General features: G+C 47.2%; 2 protein-coding genes across 8 annotated transcripts in view; one reads left to right on the top strand and one right to left on the bottom strand.

Annotated features, from left to right (window-relative positions):
- The window catches only part of CDK5RAP1 (CDK5 regulatory subunit associated protein 1), a 191,084-nt gene that overhangs the window by 15,635 nt on the left and 155,145 nt on the right, over positions 1–20,304 (bottom strand). The window lies entirely within an intron of this gene.
- Positions 6,969–18,488, top strand: BPIFA3 (BPI fold containing family A member 3). Of its 3 annotated transcripts, XM_007073572.2 has the most exons (7): positions 6,970–7,298; positions 10,244–10,394; positions 12,225–12,332; positions 12,967–13,116; positions 14,362–14,446; positions 14,866–14,929; positions 15,430–15,651. In XM_007073572.2, the coding sequence occupies exons 1-7, from the start codon at positions 7,184–7,186 to the stop codon at positions 15,462–15,464; spliced, it is 708 nt and encodes a 235-aa protein (XP_007073634.1). In that variant the 5' UTR covers positions 6,970–7,183; the 3' UTR covers positions 15,465–15,651. The 3 variants fall into 3 exon arrangements, with proteins under 3 accessions (XP_042836554.1, XP_007073634.1, XP_042836555.1); XM_042980620.1 differs by lacking the exons at positions 14,866–14,929; positions 15,430–15,651 and adding an exon at positions 18,250–18,488 and having other exon boundaries at positions 6,969–7,298; XM_042980621.1 differs by lacking the exon at positions 15,430–15,651 and having other exon boundaries at positions 14,828–14,914.

Below are 20,304 nucleotides of genomic sequence, written 5' to 3'. Positions count from 1 at the left end.
AGTTTCACTGGCCATTTTAATTTTTTTTAAACTTTTAAGGTAATATATACCACAATTAAAAGTATTCTGATGCATTTACTGAGTAACTCTTAAGGGACCAGTCTGAGTAGGAATCAGAGCAAGAAAAGGCTTTCCAGCAAGCAGTGCAAACTTCTCTACCACTTTGTCCTTATGACCTAGGCAGAACGAATTATACTTTCAAAGTATCTATGGCAAGTGAGGATGTTTATGGATGTACTGGCAGCTCTAATAGGAGAAACACAGCACAGATCTCTAGGGCTTTGGATACATGCTCTATCCTAGTCTGCAGATAACTGCTTTAACTTTGAAAAATAGTTCCTGTATTGCTACTGAGTCCTGGTAGAGATGAATACCTTAGCATGGGATATCAAATAACCAGGCAATCTTAGATATCCTTCATTGACTACATGAAATCTGATCTATCAAGTTTGTAATATGATGTATTACATTGATTGTCAAATGTTAAACCAACCTTGATTTCTTGAGATAAACCCCCACATAGTCATGATGTATTACCCTTTCTATACATTTAAATCTGTTGAAATCACTAATATGCTATTGAGGATTTCTGTCTCTATGTTCATAACAAATGTTGGTCTGTAGTATTGATCTTAGTCTGTGTTTGGTATTAGGGTAAGGCTGCCTTCATAGAAGGACTTAATAAGTATGCCCTCCTCTTCAATTTTCTGGAATAGCTGGGTATAATGTGGTGTTTGGTATGGAGCAATCTCGGCCTAGAGTTTTCTGTGTCCTAAGGTTTTTATCCACAAATTCAATATCTTTAATAGATACAGGGCTTCTTGGGTTATTTATTTCTTCTTCTTCTTTTTTTTTCTTTTTTTTTTTAACTTGTTTTATTTTTTTATTTTTTAAAATTTCCATGCAAATTAGTTAGCATATAGTGCAACAATGATTTCAGAAGTAGATTCCTTAGTACCCCTTACCCATTTAGCCCATCCCCGCTCCCACACCTGTCCAGTAACCCTCAGTTTGTTCTCTGGATTTATGAGTCTCTTCTGTTTTGTCCCCCTCCCTGTTTTTAATATTATTTTTGTTTCCCTTCCCTTATGTTAATCTGTTTGTCTCTTAAAGTCCTCATATGAGTGAAGTCATATGATATTTGTCTTTCTCTGACTAATTCCGCTTAGCAGCATACCCTCTAGTTCCATCCACGTAGTTGCAAATGGCAAGATTTCATTCTTTTTGGTTACCGAGTAATACTCCATTGTATATATATGCCACATCTTCTTTATCTATTCATCCATCTATGGACATTTGGGCTCTTTCCATACTTTGGCTATTGTTGACAGTGCTGCTATAAACATGGGGGTGCATGTGTCCCTTTGAAACAGCACACCTGTATCCCTTGGATAAATGCCTAGTAGTGAAATTGCTGGGTCGTAGAGTAGTTCTATTTTTAGTTTTTTGAGAAATTCCATACTGTTTTCCAGAGTGGCTGCACCAGCTTGCATTCCCATATTTATTTCTTCTTGAGAAGCTTTAGTAGTTTGTGCTTTTCCAAGTTCAGTTTTCCTGAATGAACCCAAATATATATATACTTATATATGTGTGTGTGTGTATACATATATATGTATGTGTATATATGTATACATATATATGTGTGTGTATGTATAAGCCTAAAACCTCTTATAAACCCTCTAGAGTGTATCACTATTTATTTAAAAAAAAAAAGTTCCTAAAAGCAGCAAGAAAAAAAAATTCAACTGATCTTGGCTCAGAGGTTTCATTCAACACAAGGAGCTCGGTGTGGTGAGTGTGTGGTGAATGGAGGAAAAAAGGAAAAACAAACAGATGAAAATGGAAACACACAGTGCAGAGATGTATAAAGTAAACAGGATTGGCCTTCCATCACAACTGGTCCAAAGAGACCCCAGACCCCAGTCAGCTGGTCCAGCAGGACTGCAGGAAAGCCCTAGGAAATATATGCCTCCCTCTTTTCCAATTTCCTTTGCTGTTCTCACAATTCACATCTCCAAATGTTGTAATATCAGTTGAGATAAAGTTATTCATAATATTTCCTATTTCCTTTTAATACCTGTAAAGTCTGAAATGCTGTCATTCCTCTCATTCCTGATGCTGGTCATTTGCATCTTCTCTCTCTTTTTCCGAATCTACCTGATTAGAGTTTTATCAGTTGTATTAATCTTCTGGAAGCATCAGCTTCTGATTTCACTGATTTTCTCTAATGTTTTTTTTTTTATTTCATTAATTTCCATTCTAACCTTTATCACTTCCTTGCTTCTGCTTGCTTTGTTTTTAGTTCACTCCTTCTGTTCAAGTTTCTTAAATGGATACTGAGGTTGGATGTGCACTTTAAGAAGGACTGAAGCCCATTTCCTCCTCCCCACTGGCTGACTTTTAAGGCAGGCGTGCCTCTGAATAGGTGGTCACTGTGAATGGCCTGCCTCCCTCCTTTCCTCCTGAGAACATCTCCACTGGGTAGGACCCCAGGCTTCACGGGGCTAGTTCCTGCCCCCTAGTGGTTCAGAGCCTTCATGGTTTTGGTGAGACCTGCAGTCTTCACTCCCCCTGCTAGGTCAACTCCAGCTCACTGGCAATCTTTGGCAGTTGCCATGTGTGTCCCAGGGAGTCGTCTGTGGCCTCTGTAGAATGCCAGAGGAAATGCCACTGGACAAGACAGGCTCACCAGGGCAGGCTCACCAGGCTGAAGGGCAAGGGCTGTGGGCGAATTTATCAGAGATGAGACAGAGCCTACAGAGCCAGACAGCCTGGCTTTGAATCCTGGCCCCACACTCACCAGTGCGTGTCCCCGGGCAAGTGAGTCCATCTCTCTGTGCCTCAGGCTCTGCATCTGGGAGGTGGGGCAATAACAACACAACCCTCCAGGGCTATTGGATTCATGAGATTAAGCTACCAAAAGCCTAGAGCAGAGCCTGGCGCAGAGTAGGGGCAAAATAGGAGTCTGCTGCTGTCCTCCTGCCTCTCCTTGCAATGCCTGTGAGGGCTGTGGGATCGTGTTGGGGAGCAGAGTGGGGTGTGGGAGGGGGAGGCACAGGAGGAATGAGCGAAAGCTCCTCTGATCTCCCTTCTGTGGGTCTGGTTGCCTCGCTCCTGCCCCAGCCCCACCTGCCCTGGCTGGTGACTTCAGGGATCTGACTCAACTTCTCTGTGCCTCTGCAAAGGGGGGCTAATCACAACAGTACCTACCTCAGAGGGCTGTGAGGGGGATTAAAGAAGCGATTAAAGGAAAGCACTTCGACTGCCCCTTGAGCACAGTCAGCTCTCAGCAAATGTTATCTGGCATCATCATTCTTATTTCAGCTCAGTGGTTCTCAGGCACCATGTACAGCAGAATCTCCCAGAAGCTTATTCCCAGGTCCCACCTCCAGAGGCTGACTCAATTGCTCAGGGGTGGCCCAGGAATCTGCATTTTTACAAGTCCCATTTGTCCTCTCAAAAGCACTGCAATGCACCAGAAACGCCAGCTTTTCCACCTTCCCTATTTCTCGCCACTCCAGAACCCAGAAGAGACATCCTCATCATCCTTTTGCAATCCCGATGTTCCATTCAGATGGCACCACACTCCCTGCCTACCTTCCACATCCTTTTCAAGTAAATTTGTCTTTGGGTTAAAGTTCCAGTCGTAGACCTCTATGAATGTTAAAAATATATATTTCTACAAAAAGTGGAATAAATGAATGCCTACATGAATAGTGAATTCCATTCCACAGAAGAGTGATTCCCAAAAAATAAACCAAACCAGTCCACCCTGCTTCGTCAGGTACAGGAAACTTCCACCATTCTGCTTCCACCCATTCTACTGCCCCCTGGAGTTTCAGGAATTCTGCCTTTGGCTGGGGACCTGGAGCTGCCTTTGAGCCCAGAGAGCAGCTGTGGGAGGAGTCTGGAGTTGGCAGGGAGGGGGATGTCTTTACCCAGCTATAGGAGGGCGCTCACATGCAAAAGCCTGCTTGGCCCTTGGTTCAACCAGGGGAAACTCCTGCCTCCTTGTCATGCTGGACACCCCCTCCCTAGAGCCATGGACATGAGCCTGGGTACCTGGGCACCAATTTCTAACCCAGTAGACCCAGCCACACCCATTTTCCTTTGTTCCTCCAATCTGCTGAGCCCTTTCCCATCTCAGGCCCTTTGACCTTACAGTACTATCTGCCAAATGTGTCGTTCCTCCGTCTACACCCAATGCAGGCTCTGTCTCCTTCTGGACTCAGCTCAAATGTCACCTTCTTGAGAGAGACCTTCCCTACTCATTGCTCAAAGTGGCCTCCCTCCTATTCTCAATCTCACCCAAATTTCCCCCCTTGGTATACAATTTGTAATTATTCCATGTATTGTTTATTTTGTCTTATTCTGATTCTCTCCCCAGACTATAAGTCTCTAGAGAAGCTGTGTGTCTGTTATTGCCTAGAGCCAAGCACAGTGCCTGGCACATTGTAGGCCCACAGGAAGTAATGGCTGACTGAATAAATAAATTTTATCCAAGTCAAACTCCTTGAAAGCCAGTTACCAGGAGAGCAGGGGTTTTAACTTGTGTCAACGGTCACGGCTTAAGAGGGTGATGGAAATCCTGCTACTATCAGCAACATTTTTTAACCAGTTTTTACATTATTTTTTCTGGACAAAGTTGTCATCACATTTTGAAAATGCCCCCCAAAAAGGTAAAGCAGCTTGTTCTAAAGCAAGTTATTTGAAATAGTAAAGGAAAGGGCTACTAGCTGAGGTTTGGGGCAGCCAGCAGCTCCACCTTCCAAAGGAAACCTCTTACTCCTCTGGGCAGGGACAGAGAGCCAGAGAGCCTGCCGGGTGGCAGCTCGTCCTGGTCCCAGCCCAGAGCTCTGTAGGCCTCTGGGTTTCTCTATGTCCCCAACCCCTCACGTGTGGAATGAGATCACACAAGGAGCAGGCTTAGCACAGTGAATGAGGCCCACCAAATAAATGTCAGCGGCACCGTCCCTAGAGGTAGCTGCCTGGGGCAGGAAGGCAGGCGGTGGGGGAAGAGGAAACACGACACCAGCTAACTTGTAGGCTTTCCCTTGAATTCCACTCTGTCTCCTCAGGGAGGTCGTTTCTCTGATAACCCCCCTCCCCACTTGTCTGGTGTCCCCACCCGCCACACCCCGCCAGGTATGGGAGCACCACGAGGACAAGGAAATCCAGGGTTCGTCCCAGAGCGGTGCCTTTCTGCTCCCTCCTCATGCACCAGGCTTGGAAAGTCTACACCCTTCACCTGCTCATTTCTTTAGACTCAGTGGCCCTGAGCACCACATCCTGCAATGGGGCAGGACTGACAGCCCTCCCCACTCCCAAGTTCAGACCTTCAAAGAGCCAAGGACAACAGGTTTGTTCCTCCCAACGGTGCCCACTCTTCTCCAATTTTCTTGACAAAAAAATAACAAAATCCCAACTGGTTACACAAGATCAGGAAGACTGGAAAAGTACATTTTGAGGTAACTGATATTCTACAAACATCCCCAAGGGGAGTGAGCCCTGCAAGAGGACATCAATTCCGGAAAGCCATCACCCTGAACGAATGCTTTAGTTATGATCTCTTACAAAACTGGATGTGAAGTGCCCAAGGATGGCCCCAGGGCTTCATGAGATTTGCAAAGGACCCTGAACATTCTCGGGGAGGCGGGGGGGTTGCGGAGCATGGAAGTCAAGAGTACCTTTGTCTTGGGATTTCACAGCAGCTGAATTGTGGGACCCAGACCATGCCCCCCCCCCCAGGCCTGTGTGGTTGCCAGGAGTGGGAGCAGATGAGGGACAGAGTGTTGAGAGGTAAGGTCAGAGAGAACAAACACCAGGGGACCCTGCAGGACCTGGGAGGCATTGCATGGAGTTTGACATTTGCTCTGTGAGCAGTGGGAAGCTTTAGAAGTTTTGAGCAGAGGAGGGCTGTGATCTGATTAATGTCTTGAAATGGTTAGGCAGGCTGCTGTGTGCAAAACAGATTGTGGGTGGGCAAGGAAAAAAGCCACGAAATCAGGTAGGGATCCCCATGCGATAATCCAGGCCAATGTAATGGTGGCTGAGAAGGAGTTATTAGACATGGTCAGATTCTGGAAGTGTTGACAGGACAGATGGATAGTGGGTCATGAGGAAAGATGAGTTAAGAGGGACTCCAAGGGCTGGGGCCAGAGCAACTGGATGGATTATGGTGCCATTTCTTGAGATGTTGAGGACAGGAGGATTTGTGCTGAATTCTCTCTGACTCCCAACTTCAGAACAATGAAATAAGAGAGAGGCTCTCTGTCCTTCTCCTATAAATCTTATCCATAAACCATCCATCCATCCAATCATTCATTCATTCTTATCATTTAACAAACATTAGTAACTACCATGCGGTAAACATGGGAGGCATTGGACTCACACCCTGCCTTTATAACTTGATAGGGGGTTTAAAGATCAGCCATTCTCACTCATTCATGTATTTAGTCATTCAGTCACTCAACAAACATTCGTTAACACTTAATTCCTAGCAAGCAAGCATCATGGTAGGCATTGTGAATAATCTTGCCCTTGAGAAAGTTCTAGTCCAGGGGAGCCTGGGTGATTCAGTTGGTTAAGCATCTGACTCTTGACTTCAGCTCAGGTCATTATCTCACAGTTCATGGGATCAAGCCCCGTCTCTGGCTCTGCACTGACAGTGCCGAGCCTGCTTAGGACTCTCTCTCTCTGCCCCTCCCCCACTCATGCTCACTCTCTCTCTCCCTCTCTCTCTCTCTCTCTCAAAATTAATAAATAAACACTAAAATAAGTCCTAGTCCAATTGGAGAGCCTGAAATTAGTCATCCTCAGTCACTCATTCATTCATTCACTTACTGTAGAATCCCCAACATCCAGCCTGCGCAGGGTCTGGGAGACAACTCCTGCTGGATGACCCAACAGTGGGCTCTCCTGGGCGTATCCAAGCAACAAGGTCCCCCTCTGGATCTCTGGCCCTCCCCACAGGGTTCCACCTTCTGCCCTCACCATGGGAGCAAATCCCAGTGGCAGCTGCCAGAGCCCATCACAACACCTCCCCACAGCATGCTCAGGGATAACTCTGGTGTCATCTTTCCACAGGAAACCATGAGTCCACTCATTCAGGCAGCCACCCCCACAGCCACCCATCTGGGTACCTTCTGACCCTTCTTGACACCCACAAGTCCCAGAACCTGAGATGTGCCCAATCTGGAGGCTCCTAGTTCTCCTCAGCTTGCTGTCTTTGCCCTCAGCACTGCACAAGCAGGGCCTGGCCAAAGCCCATGTGGACAGCAAACCAGCTCTGGCAAGAAGTAAGTTCAACCCATGCTCTGCCTACTGTCACAGGGTGGGCGGGGGAGGTGTCATCTGGGTCCCACCAATGACTTGCTGGGTGACCTTGGGTCAGTCATCCTCTTTTCTTCCTTTTTCTCTTAGACCTTTAAGTACAGAAAACTGAGGTTCAGTTGATCATATGCCAGTTCATAGCACATCATTGTTACTATGAAGGTCCTCTTGTGTTTTATTTTGTCATTTTCCCCTTTACCTCTTATTCTCACTCCCATCCCCTCTTCCTTGGCAGGCCCTGCGGTGTGTTTAATATTTGTTTACATATGCTCATGTCCTTATAAAACGTGCAGTGTTTTGATTTGCATAAATGGTACTGCCATGTAGATCTTGTTGTTCTTTATTGCTTTCACTGGATGCTGTGCTGTTGACATCTGTTGCTTCAGGCTGGTACTTACAAGTCCATGAGATTCATCCACTTCACCATCAGGCGGCCATTTCCCTAGGGATGGACACTTGACTTGTCTCTAACTCCCCACTGTTTTAAACTACAGTGAGATGAACATCCTTGTTCATGTGCTCACGCATGTGTTCCTGTTAGGAGCTGTGGAAGAATTTCTCTGGGATATACCCATTTCTGGAATAAATATGATATTTTTTATAATTTACCATAATGATATATTTATCCTGTACTATTTTTTATAGTGTAATAGAATGTATTATAATGTATCATACTAAAAACATACTTTATAATGTAATGTAATGTAGTTATAGAGAGCTAATGTACTACTAGCTATCTGATTTATTAGCTAATAATTTTACAGGATGTTAGCAAAGTTTTCATACATGAAAGTGTTGTGTAACTTTCTTTCCTGGTGCTTTTCTTGAAGCTAGGCAAGTTGTACTAGCTTCATAAAATGAATTTTGCATCTTCTTTTTCTGTTTTCTTTCACAATTATCTCTTTACAGAGTTCGGTGAAACTCTTCCCCAAAACCATCCAGATCAAAAACTTTTGGGGAATGAAATCTTCAACTACTATTTCTATTTCCTAATGGTTCTAGATAATCAGTATTTCCCATTTCCCTCATCACAACTTGGTATTTTATGGATTGCCACAAATGTATCCATTTCATTACATTAGGAAATATATACCACGTGTATTTGTGGGCCTAGGCACCGTCATGGTTACAATGGGTGCAGTTAGAATGGTATTTCATGGGGCTGCTTTTGAGATTTAAACAAAGGAAAGCACGTGCCAAGTGCTTTTTCAACTGTGAATATATTTATCACTATAACCACCTCTCCTATCAGAGTATTTAGCTGCACATAATAGAAAACCCAACTCAATATGGCCGAAACAATGAAAAAAATGTCACAGAACCAAAAATCATAGGTAGGACAAGCTCCAGGTATGATTCAATCAGCAACTCAAAGGTGCCATTCAGAACTGGATTTTGTCCAATTTTTTTTTTTTTTTTTTTTTTTTTTTTTTTTTTTTTTTTTTTTTTTTTTTTTTTTAGCTCTGCTATCAGCATAGTTTCATCCTCAGGCCACTAGTTCCCAGTGTGGTAGGAAAATGGTGGCCAGTGGCCATCAGAGCTACAGCCTGCCTTGCTCCCTTCCAATAGGAGACAAGGAAAGAAACTTCCCCTCTAACATGAAACATAAGATCTTCTGTTTAGTCTGATCGATAGGGCCAACTTGGGTGATATGCCCACTTTAAACCTGAAAGAGTTACCAGGCAATGATGGTTCAGTTAATTAAAGGCTTTAAACTGGATCAGGAATTGGAGAGAGAGCATGAATCTGAACAAGGTTCAGATGAGAATGATAGGATAGATGAATGGGAGGATGGATAGATGAATAGATGGGTGGATATTGGACAGATGGCTAGATGGAAGATGGACAGATGGATGGATGGATGGATATTGGACTGGTGACTACTAATGTGTACTGGTCACAAATTTCCAAGTGTTGCCATCATCATTAACCCAGAACTGATAAGAGTTCTAGGCATACCTATACTATCACTCTATCTTTGAAACTGTGTGGTCAATGTATGTCTCTCTTATTAGACAGAAAACTGGTTTGTGTCTTTATTATGTACCGCAAGGCCTGATACCCAATAGATGCTCAGTAATATTCTTGTTTGGATAAATTATCTCAATATTCCTTACAAGAATCCTGTGAGATGGGTATTATTACTGCCTCTGTTATACCAGTGAGGAAATCAGAACTCAGGAAGGTGACAGATCCAGGATTTGAACCCAGATGTATGACTCCAAACACGCTTTCTCTTTGCAGGCGACAACAGAAACATGGGATACTGAAAGGGGGTCTGGGAGCTGGAGGGAGGAGAGTGAGGTGGAACCATGGTTTCTGCTGCTCTGCAGTGTGGGTTCTGACCACAGGAAGGGTCAAGCAAGTGAAATAAATGTGTCCTGTGTACCCTCTGAGGTTCATCAGAGCTGGGCCCAATCCGGGGCAGGAGGGTCTAGCGCTGATAGGCAGGACTGAAGCATGCCCATCACTTTTAAAATCCCCTTCCTTTTTGGAATTCATTCTTTTCTGCTGGTAGCTCCACATAGTCCTACAGCTTGTTCTGGACACAGTGTGGGAGAAATTACATTTATTCTCTTCTTATTTACCCACCTATTTTTCTCTTCAACCAACATTTGCTGTGATGTACGTCCCGTGCGTCAGGTTCTCTGTTCCAGATTCAGAGATAGAACACTGGGCGAACTTTCAACCACTATCATCTCGTCAGAGCAGCTATTACCTGTCAGACCCACTGCATGTGTGTCCCATCAACCCTGCAAAGCACAGGTTCCCAGATGAGGAGTATGGGTTTCAGTGTGGAGCGTGGAGTTGGAGGGTGACAAGCACCGATCATTCAGCAAGAAGTGGACGCCCCAGCCTGCAACGTAGGCCCCTTGACTTGCAGTGTCACTGGTCCCTTGTCCATTTCCAGTTATTGCCCAGGGCCTCATGAAGCACAACGCAGAGGGCCGAATCCAGAACATCCGCCTCATGGAAAGTCTGAATGCCTCGGGGCAGATGGCCCCAGGGATGGTGGGCTGGCTAATCAGCAGCATGAGCCTCCAGCAACAGCAAGAAAGCAGGTGAGGCCCTGAACCCTGTCCCTGGCCCTGGGACTCTAGAAAACTCTGGGTCAGAGGGCAGAGCCGAGGGGATGAAAGCACAAGGCTGTGAAGAGGGAAAGAAGGAAGATTGGAAGGAGGGGATAAAAGGTCCAATACAAGGAACGGGGTGGGGGAGGGGAGGGCACTATGAGGAACCACTGGGGAGGGAGCATAATTAAAGCAGGATAATGAAAGCAAAGTTTCAGGAATAAAAGCTTCTGCGTTTAAATCCTGGGGCTGCCACCAACCTTAGGGAAATTGTGGGACCACTCCAGCCTCATCTATAACGTGGGTACCCAGAGCACAGCCTGGACAAACATCTGGGGTGCCAAAGGAACCCAGGTCTAGAGTCAGACATTTGAACCCCACTCTACTGTTGACGGCTGTGTGACTCTTGGCAAGGTGTTTGAGGTCTCTGAGCTGCAGCCTTAAGCCCTCATCAGTGAAATGGGCATAATAACCGTCCCTGCCTCGGGAGCTGGGAGCCTTCTCTGCCCCACATAGTGGATGCAGAGGCAGCAGGCCCTCTGATTAACCCAGCAGAGCCGGCCTGGGCTGCTCACCTGCAGTTTCCCTCCTTCCTCTCGAGGGACGTGGCCTCCTCAGCCTCCCAGGCTCCCAGCCGCTCCACTGCGGTTCCAGCTGGCTGGGCCCCTGAGCCCCCGTCTCCCTGATTCAGTCCCTCACTCTCACCATTGTAAGGAGCCAGCAGGGTTTCCCCTGATGTGTGTCCACAACCACCTCCCTTCTTTCATTCCCTTCCTAGTTGTTACAACAATTCATTGAGCACCTACCATGTACCAGGACCTGGGCTGGGTGCTTGCAATATGGCCATAAACAAGACACATGGTCACTGCCTTTTTGGATCCTACATCCTAGTTAGTGAGATGAGGCACAAAAGGAAATAGCTAATTTCAGGGAGATGGACATGTTAGGAAGACAACTTCAGCAAGGTAAGTGGTGACAGTGAAGGGCTGATCAGGAAGACCTTTCTCAAGAGATAATCCTTAGGAAGAATGAAGAGAAGGAAGCAAGCGACATGAAGGATATGGCAGTAAGTGCAAAGGCCCTGAGGAAGGAAAGAGACCGGTGTGTCAGAAGAAGAGAAAAAGTCCTGTGTGGTGGGTGAGCAAGGCGGGGGGGGGGGGGGGTAGAAGATGTGGCTGTGGAGGCAGGTGGGGTCAGACTCTGCAGGTCTTAGAAGCCATGGTATGGAGTTGGGGTTTTATTCCAAGAGCAGTGAGAAACCCAGGCAGAATGTTAAGTAACAGGGCTGCCTATCGGCTGTCGTGTGGAGAAGAGTTCGTAGAGAGGCCCAGTTCATGGCAAGGAACTCAGAGAGAAACTAGAGCATCTCCAGGCAAGAAGTGATGGTGACCTGGACCAGAGGAAAGGGACAGAAGTAATGAGAAGTTGCCAGATCCCAGGTGTATTTTGTAAGCAGAGCCAGTGTGATTCACAGATGAGTTGAAGGTGAAGGTGAGAGATGGAGGGAAGGCAAAGGCGGCTCCCAGGCCTTGGGCCTGGGCACCTGGACAGACAGCAGGGCCCTGTGCTGGGAGGCAGCTGCTGGGTCTGAGAACAGTCCCAGGATTTGGATCTGCAGTTGGCTGTGGGTCGTACACATTTGTTGTGTGGAACTGTTGAGGGCCCTCAGGGACAGCTTGCAGGCCAGGGCTCCGACAGGTGGCTCTTGCCCTCCAACCATCTTTAAAAGGATCTGACTCCAAAGCCCACTGTTTGTCAGCCTAAGGTCCTGATGTCCAGATTTCCTTACCCTTGAAGGGCCTCTGCTCTCTCCTTGTGTAGCGCCAACGTCACCAACATTCAGCTGGACTATGGTGGGATCCGGATGTCTTTCCACAAGGAGTGGTTCTCGGCCAACATCTCACTTGAATTTGACATTGACTTGAGACTGTGAGTCATACCGCAGCAGGGGTGGTGGGGCGCTGTTCCTCCCCAGCGGGAATCTGGGAGCTGGTGGGGGAAGGGTGGAATTTGGCAACCTAAGGAACCCAGATCTTTCTGACTCCAACCTGGTTCAAATCCTGGTTTCTGAACTCACTTGCTGTGTGACCTGGGGCAAGTCAACTCACATCTCTGAGCCTTGGTTTCTTCAGCTGAAATGTGGATGGCAATTCCTGGTCGGTGGAGGCAGGTCATTTGCTCATTTAAACCTATGTGAGTTCATGACACTGATTCGAAAGAAAAGAGAGAAACATTTTATTTCTATCATCACCCCTCCCTCCATCTGTCAGACTATCCTTTAACATCAGCTGCCCCCAAGAAAAGGGAGGGCACAGCTAAACGGTAAAGATTTTTTTTAATAAGACTAACTCTCAACTTCTGAATTTCCAAAGGCCCCTAAGCCGGTCGAGTTAAAGAATTTTCAGAAGCCACTCTGTCTGACAGCATTTTCTCCTTTGTCGCCGGCTGCAGGAGTAGTTGTTGAAAAAGTTGTTGAAAGGGTCACTCTTCTCTTGGTGTTGGCTGTTCCACCTCCTCCTCCGTCCCTGGCCCTTTCTCTTCTCCTCCTCTCTCTTGTCCCCAGGTCCTTCAATAACAAGATCATAAAGATACACGTATGCATGAACCTCGTTATGGAGTTCTGCCTGGAGAAAGACGAATTTGGCCGGAGGGATCTGGTGATAGGCAGTTGTTGTGTGGAGCAAAGCAGCATCTACACAACAGTTCTAACTGAGTAAGGTCCCAGCTGCCCTCCCCAAGGCCGGGCCCCTTCCCAACCCCCCCTAGGTGCGACCACATGTCTCCACCACCTCCTGGGTGAGCCCAAAATAGATCTCACCATTTCCCTAGGATCGACTTCTCTTCCTGAACCAGCATCCCAGTGATGGCGCGGCCACCCTCCAGGAGGGACCCTTCCTCTTTCCCCACACCCCGCAGCCCATCCTCCCTGGCTCCCATCAATGACCTTCTGGCAGCCCCCTGCTTGCTCCCTCTCTCTCCATCCCTCAGCCACTGCTCCTGCTCATAGACCACTTCCTGGACCCCTGCAGGAGCCACTCTGACACTCCCTGACTCAGACCTCACCTCCTTCACTGCATTCTGCCCCTGCAGCAGAAATAACTTTCTAGCACAGAAATGTGCCCCTGCTCCAAACCCTCCAGGTGTTCTCCAAAGCCCTCTGAATGAAGAGCAGACTCCTAGATGTCAGTCAGGGCCCTCCTCGTGCTCTCGCCTGCCCCACTCTGCAGCCCTTTGCCCTCTCGTGTCAATGAAGGCCCCACCTCTCCATCAACATACCATATATTTGCATACCTCCCTGCCTTTGCACATGCTGATCCTTTCACCTGGAATGCCCTTCCCTTCTCTCAAGAACTCCTCCTCATCACGTATTCATTCAACAAATATTTACTGAGAACTTACTAGGTGCCAGACATGGCATACTTGATGTTAGCCATACAGTAGGGAACCAGACAGAGAAAAAAAAAATAGAGCTATTTATATGGTGCATCTATTAATAGAGTATATAATAGACCTATATATACTGGCTGACCAACTCTGTCAACCTCAGCAGACTATGAGTCCCTTGAGGGCAATATGTGGGTGTGACTTCTCCCTGTAATTCCAGAATGCTGAAAGCAACCAGGTCGTCAGCGGGTGTTCATTCATTTATTCATCAGACATTCACTGAATGCCTAAATCATGCAGGGCATTCATGGCTAGGACAGTGCAGGGGAAGGACTGAACTCTGGTGCTCTCCTGACCTGGTTCTAATCCAGTCAGCACCTACTAGCTGTGTGACCTTGGGCAAGTCACATCACCTCTCTGTGTTGCCCCCTCAACTACTGCTAACAGTGATGCTTCTTGTAGAGGGCTGGCCGATGATTAAATGTCTGTGTAGGGTGTACTCAAGCAGTCAGTCCCAGCACTGGGACTGCAGAGATTTATCTGTTCTGTTCTACACATCTACCTCTCTTTCCAGAGATATCTCACCAAAGATGAAACATTTTCTCCGCTACTTCAGGGAGAACCTGGTAAAAGTGACCCCGCACCTGGTAGAAAGTCAGGTAAGTTTGAGAAAAATATTTTCCCCTTGGGTATCTTTGAGTCTGAGTGTCAGGACGTATATATTGGCAATTCAGAAAAGAGTTTCAAATCTTGGGCTTCAGAACCTGAAAAATCTCAGTTTTGTCATCTACTGGCTGTGTGTCCTTGGCAAGTGACTTAGCCTCCCCACACCTCAGTTTCCCCATCTGTAGCATGGGAACCATCACAGTCCCCATCTCATGGAGTCGTCATGAGGATTCAGGCACACTTCTAAGTGCTGTGCGTGGCCTCTAGTTGGCGCTCAGCACAAGGGAGCTTGTGGAAATCCAGTGGAAATTCCTTGTGGAAATCCAGTGGAGTCTAAGGCTCCAGCCACAGGCTCTCTAGCTTTCTTCTCCTAGCCCCCAGCCTGACCCTTGTCTCTATGCTGGTGGCCCAGGTGTGTCCTCTGATCAGCGAAATCCTCAGACAGTTGGACGTGAAACTGTTAAAAAGCCTCATGGGTGAGTGTCTGCATCTGTCCAGGGAGGAGGACTCAGGGTGGGCAAGTAGAGAGGCGCCCAGGGGGGAGCTCCCAGGGAGGCCTGCTGGGGGGTGTCTGCATGTGCCCTGAGGACACTTAGAGGTGACCATATGATAATGACCGTTACGGTCTCCCGAGAGAGCTAGGACAGCAGAGGGCACCCCTACCAAGAAGACTGGGCCCTGCCAAGTCACCAGAATCTCCAGACCACCAGAAACTGTAACTCCTCCCAAGATCTCCACTCAGTCCTTCAGGGACCGCTGGCCCCACCCCATACCTGAGACCACCCTCCATCTGTAGACAGACAGACACAGTCCCCAGGAAGCCAACAAGAAGTGCCTAACTACGTACCATTTGGAAAGAGTTTTAACGCAAATGCCTCAGGCACTGGCCCTTGGTCAGCTTGGATGGATGGGAGTCCCATTCGGGGGTTGAACAGGCAGTCACCCTGGTGACTGATCTTGTCTCTTCTCCTTACAGAACAGGCTGTTGCTCATAAATTCAACCAACTGTGAGTCCAGCCAAGCTTCCATGTGCCAGACTTGGAGTGTCCTCCAGCTACCTACTGATAATCAGAAGGAGATTCCACATGTTGAGATCTTAAGCCTCCCTCAGAGTGGGGCTTCCACGGCCCCAAAATCCTTTACCACAGGCCCTGCAGAGTCCTGTCCTGTCCCTAATAAACTCTAGCTCTGAAGGGTACAGAGGTTCCCCTTCCTGGGTCCTGAGGTTAGAGTTCCACAAGTCAGACTTGATGAAGGTCCATCCTGAGACTAAATATGCCTGGGTTTGCTCATGAACCCAGAAATAGCAGAGAAATCACTTTCTTTTCCTGTAATTTGCAGCCAAAAGCCCATCTGGAGATTTACTTATCAATGCAGGGAGGGCCCTGTTGAGATTTCCCATTCCATCACTCACTCGAGCCATATTTGTTGAGTGCCCACTATGTGCCAAGCACTTTGCCAGGCTCCAACAGAGTGGAGAGAAAGGCTGACACAGTGGAAAATTATAAACGTCGGCACCGAATGGATCTGAGTTCGAGTCCAATTCAGCCAAATGAGAAGTTCCACGTGGGTATGAACCATGTGCATCAGAGTGACGGATGCCCCCTTCCCCACTGGCCACCAGTGTAGGGCTGGCACAGAGTGTGAGCCCAGCAAATGTAGGTGGTTAAGCGGTGGATGAATCTGGTTTCAGGACCCACTCGCTGTGTGTGGGACAAGGCACTTTACCTTCAGGCCTCCCTCACCTGCAAAGTAGGGATAGAAGTCTTACAGGATGTGGGGCAACAGGAACCTGGGCACTGCTGGTGGGAGGTAAATTGCACCACCTCGTTATAAACCCGGGTGGCGGTTGCTACAGAAGCGCAACATAGACCCGCCCTGTACCAGAAACACACGTGTGTGGACGCCATAAGACGTGCACGAGACTGCTTATAGCAGCAATGGTCATAATAGTCCCTGAGGAAAAGCCCTGAATGCCCATCAAAAGAGTGGGTAAATATCGTGGAATAGTCTCCCAGTGGAATGCTCTACAGTAATGACCTACAACTACGCACGATCACATGGGTAGATCTTGTGAACATAACAAAGCCAGGCACCAAAGAGCACATGTTACGTCTCCCATTTATATGAAGTTCAAAAACAGCAAAACGAACCTATGCTGTCAGAGATCAAGATAGTGGTTACCCGTGAGGGGAGTGTTAGTGACTGGGAGGGGCTCAAGGGGGGCTTCTGGAGCCCTGTTTCTTGATCTGGATGCTACTTTTGGGGAGGCTGTTTAGTTTGTGAAAATTCACTGAGCTATTCACTTATGTGCGCTTTTCTTATGTATGTTAGACTTTAACAAACATTTTTAAAATAGAAAATATTTACCATGCAGGACATTTATGGGAGCATGTGAAAAAGCATTTGCAATATGTTTAGCATGTGCTAGGTCCATGGGAAATGCTTATTAAAAGTCATTTAGCTCATGGGGTTCCTGGGTGGCTCAGTTGGTTGAGCGTCCAACTTTGGCTCAGGTCATGATCTCACAGTTCCTGAGTTTGAGCCCCGAGTCGGGATCTGTGCTGACAGCTCAGAGCCTGGAGCCTGCTTCAGATTCTGTGTCTCCCTCTCTCTCTCTCTCTGCCCCTACCCAACTCGTGCTGTCTCTGTCTCTGTCTCTGTCTCTCTCTCTCTCAAAAATAAACATTAAAAAATTTTAAAAACAAGTCCTTTATCTCATTAATTATTTGATTAATGACTATTCATTTCTGCAATATTGATTCCCGCCCTCCTCCCAAGGGGAGGGAAAGAAATCAAGGGGAAATAACACACACATATTAATAATAGTAGCCCACATATATTAAGTACTTGGCATGTGCCAAGCTTGGTGCTCAGAGTTTATATTCAGCGTCTCATCAAATCATCACAGCAAATCCATGCGTGAAGACCCTGAGGCTCAGAGAGAGAAAGCCACTTGCCCAAGATCACACAGCAAGGAAATGATCAAGTCGACTGTGCTCAGGCAGCCAGACCCTAGAGCCAGACTCCATGCTTGACCACTGTGGCTCCCCCTCCAGTTCTCCCTCCCTTCCTCTTAACACGACTCCCCCCCAACACACACACACACACACACACACACACACACACACACACATACACTGAGGGAAAAATGATGAAACAGGAGTTCGGCTGGATTGACAAGCTCAAACAAGGAAGTGTCAACAGCTCAGAGATGAGAATAGGGTGAGGGAGCCTCACGTCTCCTTCTTTCAATTCAGACTGCCTAATCCGAAATGCTTCGTTGGGGATTTGCAACCCTAAACGCCCATGTTCATTCACACAGAGGATTCCCCTTGACAGCCTCAAGTCTGGGGGAGGGGGGGGGGGTTCCTGCTCATGATTCAAAGAGCAAACAGAGGGCTGGGCCCCATCCTCTAGCGAGGGTGCCCGGTCTCTTGGTGAAGGCAGCTTTTGTCTGCCTTCCTCCTGACCCCTCCGGGGTGGCTCAGGGGCCTCCTTCCTCCAGCGGCCTCCTTGGGTTTCTCAGATTCTGTTTTCTTTTTGTTTTAAGGTTCATAGAGCCACGGACTCATCATGTTTTCTGCCGGCAGCTTGTTGCACAATGCGCCTCTATTATGATCATGGGGTCTGGGGGGATTTATGCAGAAATTCAGCCCCACGTGGCCAAAGCTTGCTCCAGGTCCTGCCTATCTGTGCCTTGTAATTTTCACGCCCTTTCATTACAGAGTTCTGACTCTGCGCCACACACTGGGCTGCAAGCTATATTTGTTTCCCCCATTTAACCCTCTCACAGCTCCGGGAGGTGGGCGTCATCAGCCACGTGTTCTAGATGAGGAAACCAGGGCGGCCAGAGGGAAAGCATCTTGCCCAGAGTCATCAGCCAAGCCGGCCTCGGCACTCAGCGCAGTCTGACTTCTCAGGAGTGGGAAGGCTCCAGAGAACACGAACAAGAATTTTCTGAAGATTCTGGGACACAAACTTGCCCTCAAAGTTAAGAGCACTGAAGCTGGACGGCCCAGGACGACAGTCTGACTTCACGTCTTCCCAGCTAGGCTGGCCCTAGCCAGGTCACTGTGTTCTCTGAGCCTCAGTGCCCCCACAGGGTTGTTCTGGATGGTATAGAGATGATGTAGTGCTCTAGGCCTCATAAAAAACTGTTATTATCATTAACTGCAAAGGTAGGTGGGAAATTAATCTCCACGGTAAGTGGAACTTAAAGCAAACTCTGCTGAACCAAATATAGTTTTCTCACCACAGTGGGGGGCCCCCAGCTCCCTGTGAACCCTTTATGCCACTGCCCCTCAACAAAACCACTGGGGTTTCCAAGGCCACCTGAAGATCTCCCTTGAACCCAGCCTCCAACCTGATCTTGCTCCTGAGCCACAGAACCAGCACCCCCTTGATTTGTGGGAAGCAAAGGGCACCAACTACAGTTTCTGAGAAACACTTTGGGAAGGCACTGACATCACCAACGTGGAAAACACTGTCTTGAAATGTTAGCGGCATGACCTTCCACGTTTGTGATGCCCTACACCCCTTGCCCTCCCCAGGGCAGTGGGACATGCAGCTCCTGTGGCTTCAAGGAAGGGCAACTCCAACAGAAGCAAAGAGAAGGCTGTGAGTTTTCAAAGCCTGGGACTTTGATGAAAAGGTAGAGACAGAGAACAAAGCAGTGGTTGCCAACCGGTGGGGGGAGGGTGTGACACTAAAAGGGCAGCTGGAGGGTGCTTGGGGAACGATGGAGCTCTTCTTTGTCCTGATTGTTACGGTGACTACATAAAACTACACGCGTTAAGATTCATAGAACCATACACCAAAAGGAGAAAAAGCCAATTTTACTGTAGGTTAATGTTTTTAAATTTTTACACATGCACCCCAATGTTTATAGCAGCACTATCAACAACAGCCAAAGTGTGGAAAGAGTCCATCAACAGATGAATGGTTAAAGAAGATGTGGTATATATATACAATGGAGTATCACTCGGCAATCAAACAGAATGAAATCTTGCCATTTGCCACTACGTGGATGGAACTAGAGGGTATTGGGCTAAACGAAAGTAGTCAGAGAAAGACAAAAATCATATGACTTCACTCGTATGAGCACTTTAAGACACAGAACAGATGAACATAAGGGAAGGGAAACAAAAATAATATAAAAATGGGGGGGGGCAAAACAGAAGAGACTCATAAATATGGAGAACAAACTGAGGGTTGCTGGAGGGGTTGTGTGAGGGGGGATGGGCTAAATGGGTAAGGAGCATTAAGGAATCTACTCCTGAAATCATTGTTGCACCATATGCTAACTAATTTGGATGTAAATTTAAAAAAAAATTAAATTAAAAGAAAAAGAAAAAATACATAAAATAAAATTTAATCCTGGGCTTTTTCCTAATGTTTATTTATTTTTGAGTGAGAGAGAGTGTGTGTGTGAGCGAGGGAGGAGCAGAGACTGGGACAGAGGATCCCAAGTGGGCTCCACACCGACAACACAGAGCCTGATGCAAGGCTGGAACTCAGGAACCGTGAAATCATGACCTGAGCCAAAGTCGGACACTTAACCCACTAAGCCACCCGGGCATCCCAAGCCTGGGTTTTTTAATTTTGAAATTCAAGACATAGAATCGCACATATATAATGAATTGAAGCAAGGTTTCCTGCCTCCAAGACTAGAAAATTCTCCATGTCAGGTTGGGGGAGTGTGAAAGCCCAAGAGAAATTGAAGAGAACACAGTTCTAGTGGGTTCTAAGAAGTAATTCCCTTGCTACTCCCGAGGCAAAACTTGGCATTGGAGGAGGGACAACAGAAACCCCCAGTAAGTGTGCTGGATTCAAGAACAGAGGACATCTG

The sequence above is a fragment of the Panthera tigris genome, chromosome A3 (genome assembly GCF_018350195.1).
Source record: "Panthera tigris isolate Pti1 chromosome A3, P.tigris_Pti1_mat1.1, whole genome shotgun sequence".
In the NCBI taxonomy this organism is placed as follows: Eukaryota; Metazoa; Chordata; class Mammalia; order Carnivora; family Felidae; genus Panthera; species Panthera tigris.
Note: the sequence above shows the minus strand (reverse complement) of the source record. Positions and strands in the feature narration are given on the sequence as shown.

What these genes read in the sequence shown, in the direction of transcription:
- BPIFA3 (XM_007073572.2), top strand. Translation starts at nt 7,184, where the DNA reads ATGTGCCCAATCTGGAGGCTCCTAGTTCTCCTCAGCTTGCTGTCTTTG. An exon ending in CAAACCAGCTCTGGCAAGAA is followed by an intron (nt 7,299 to 10,243) that starts GTAAGTTCAACC and finishes GTCCATTTCCAG; the next exon opens with TTATTGCCCAGGGCCTCATG. An exon ending in TTTGACATTGACTTGAGACT is followed by an intron (nt 12,333 to 12,966) that starts GTGAGTCATACC and finishes TCTTGTCCCCAG; the next exon opens with GTCCTTCAATAACAAGATCA.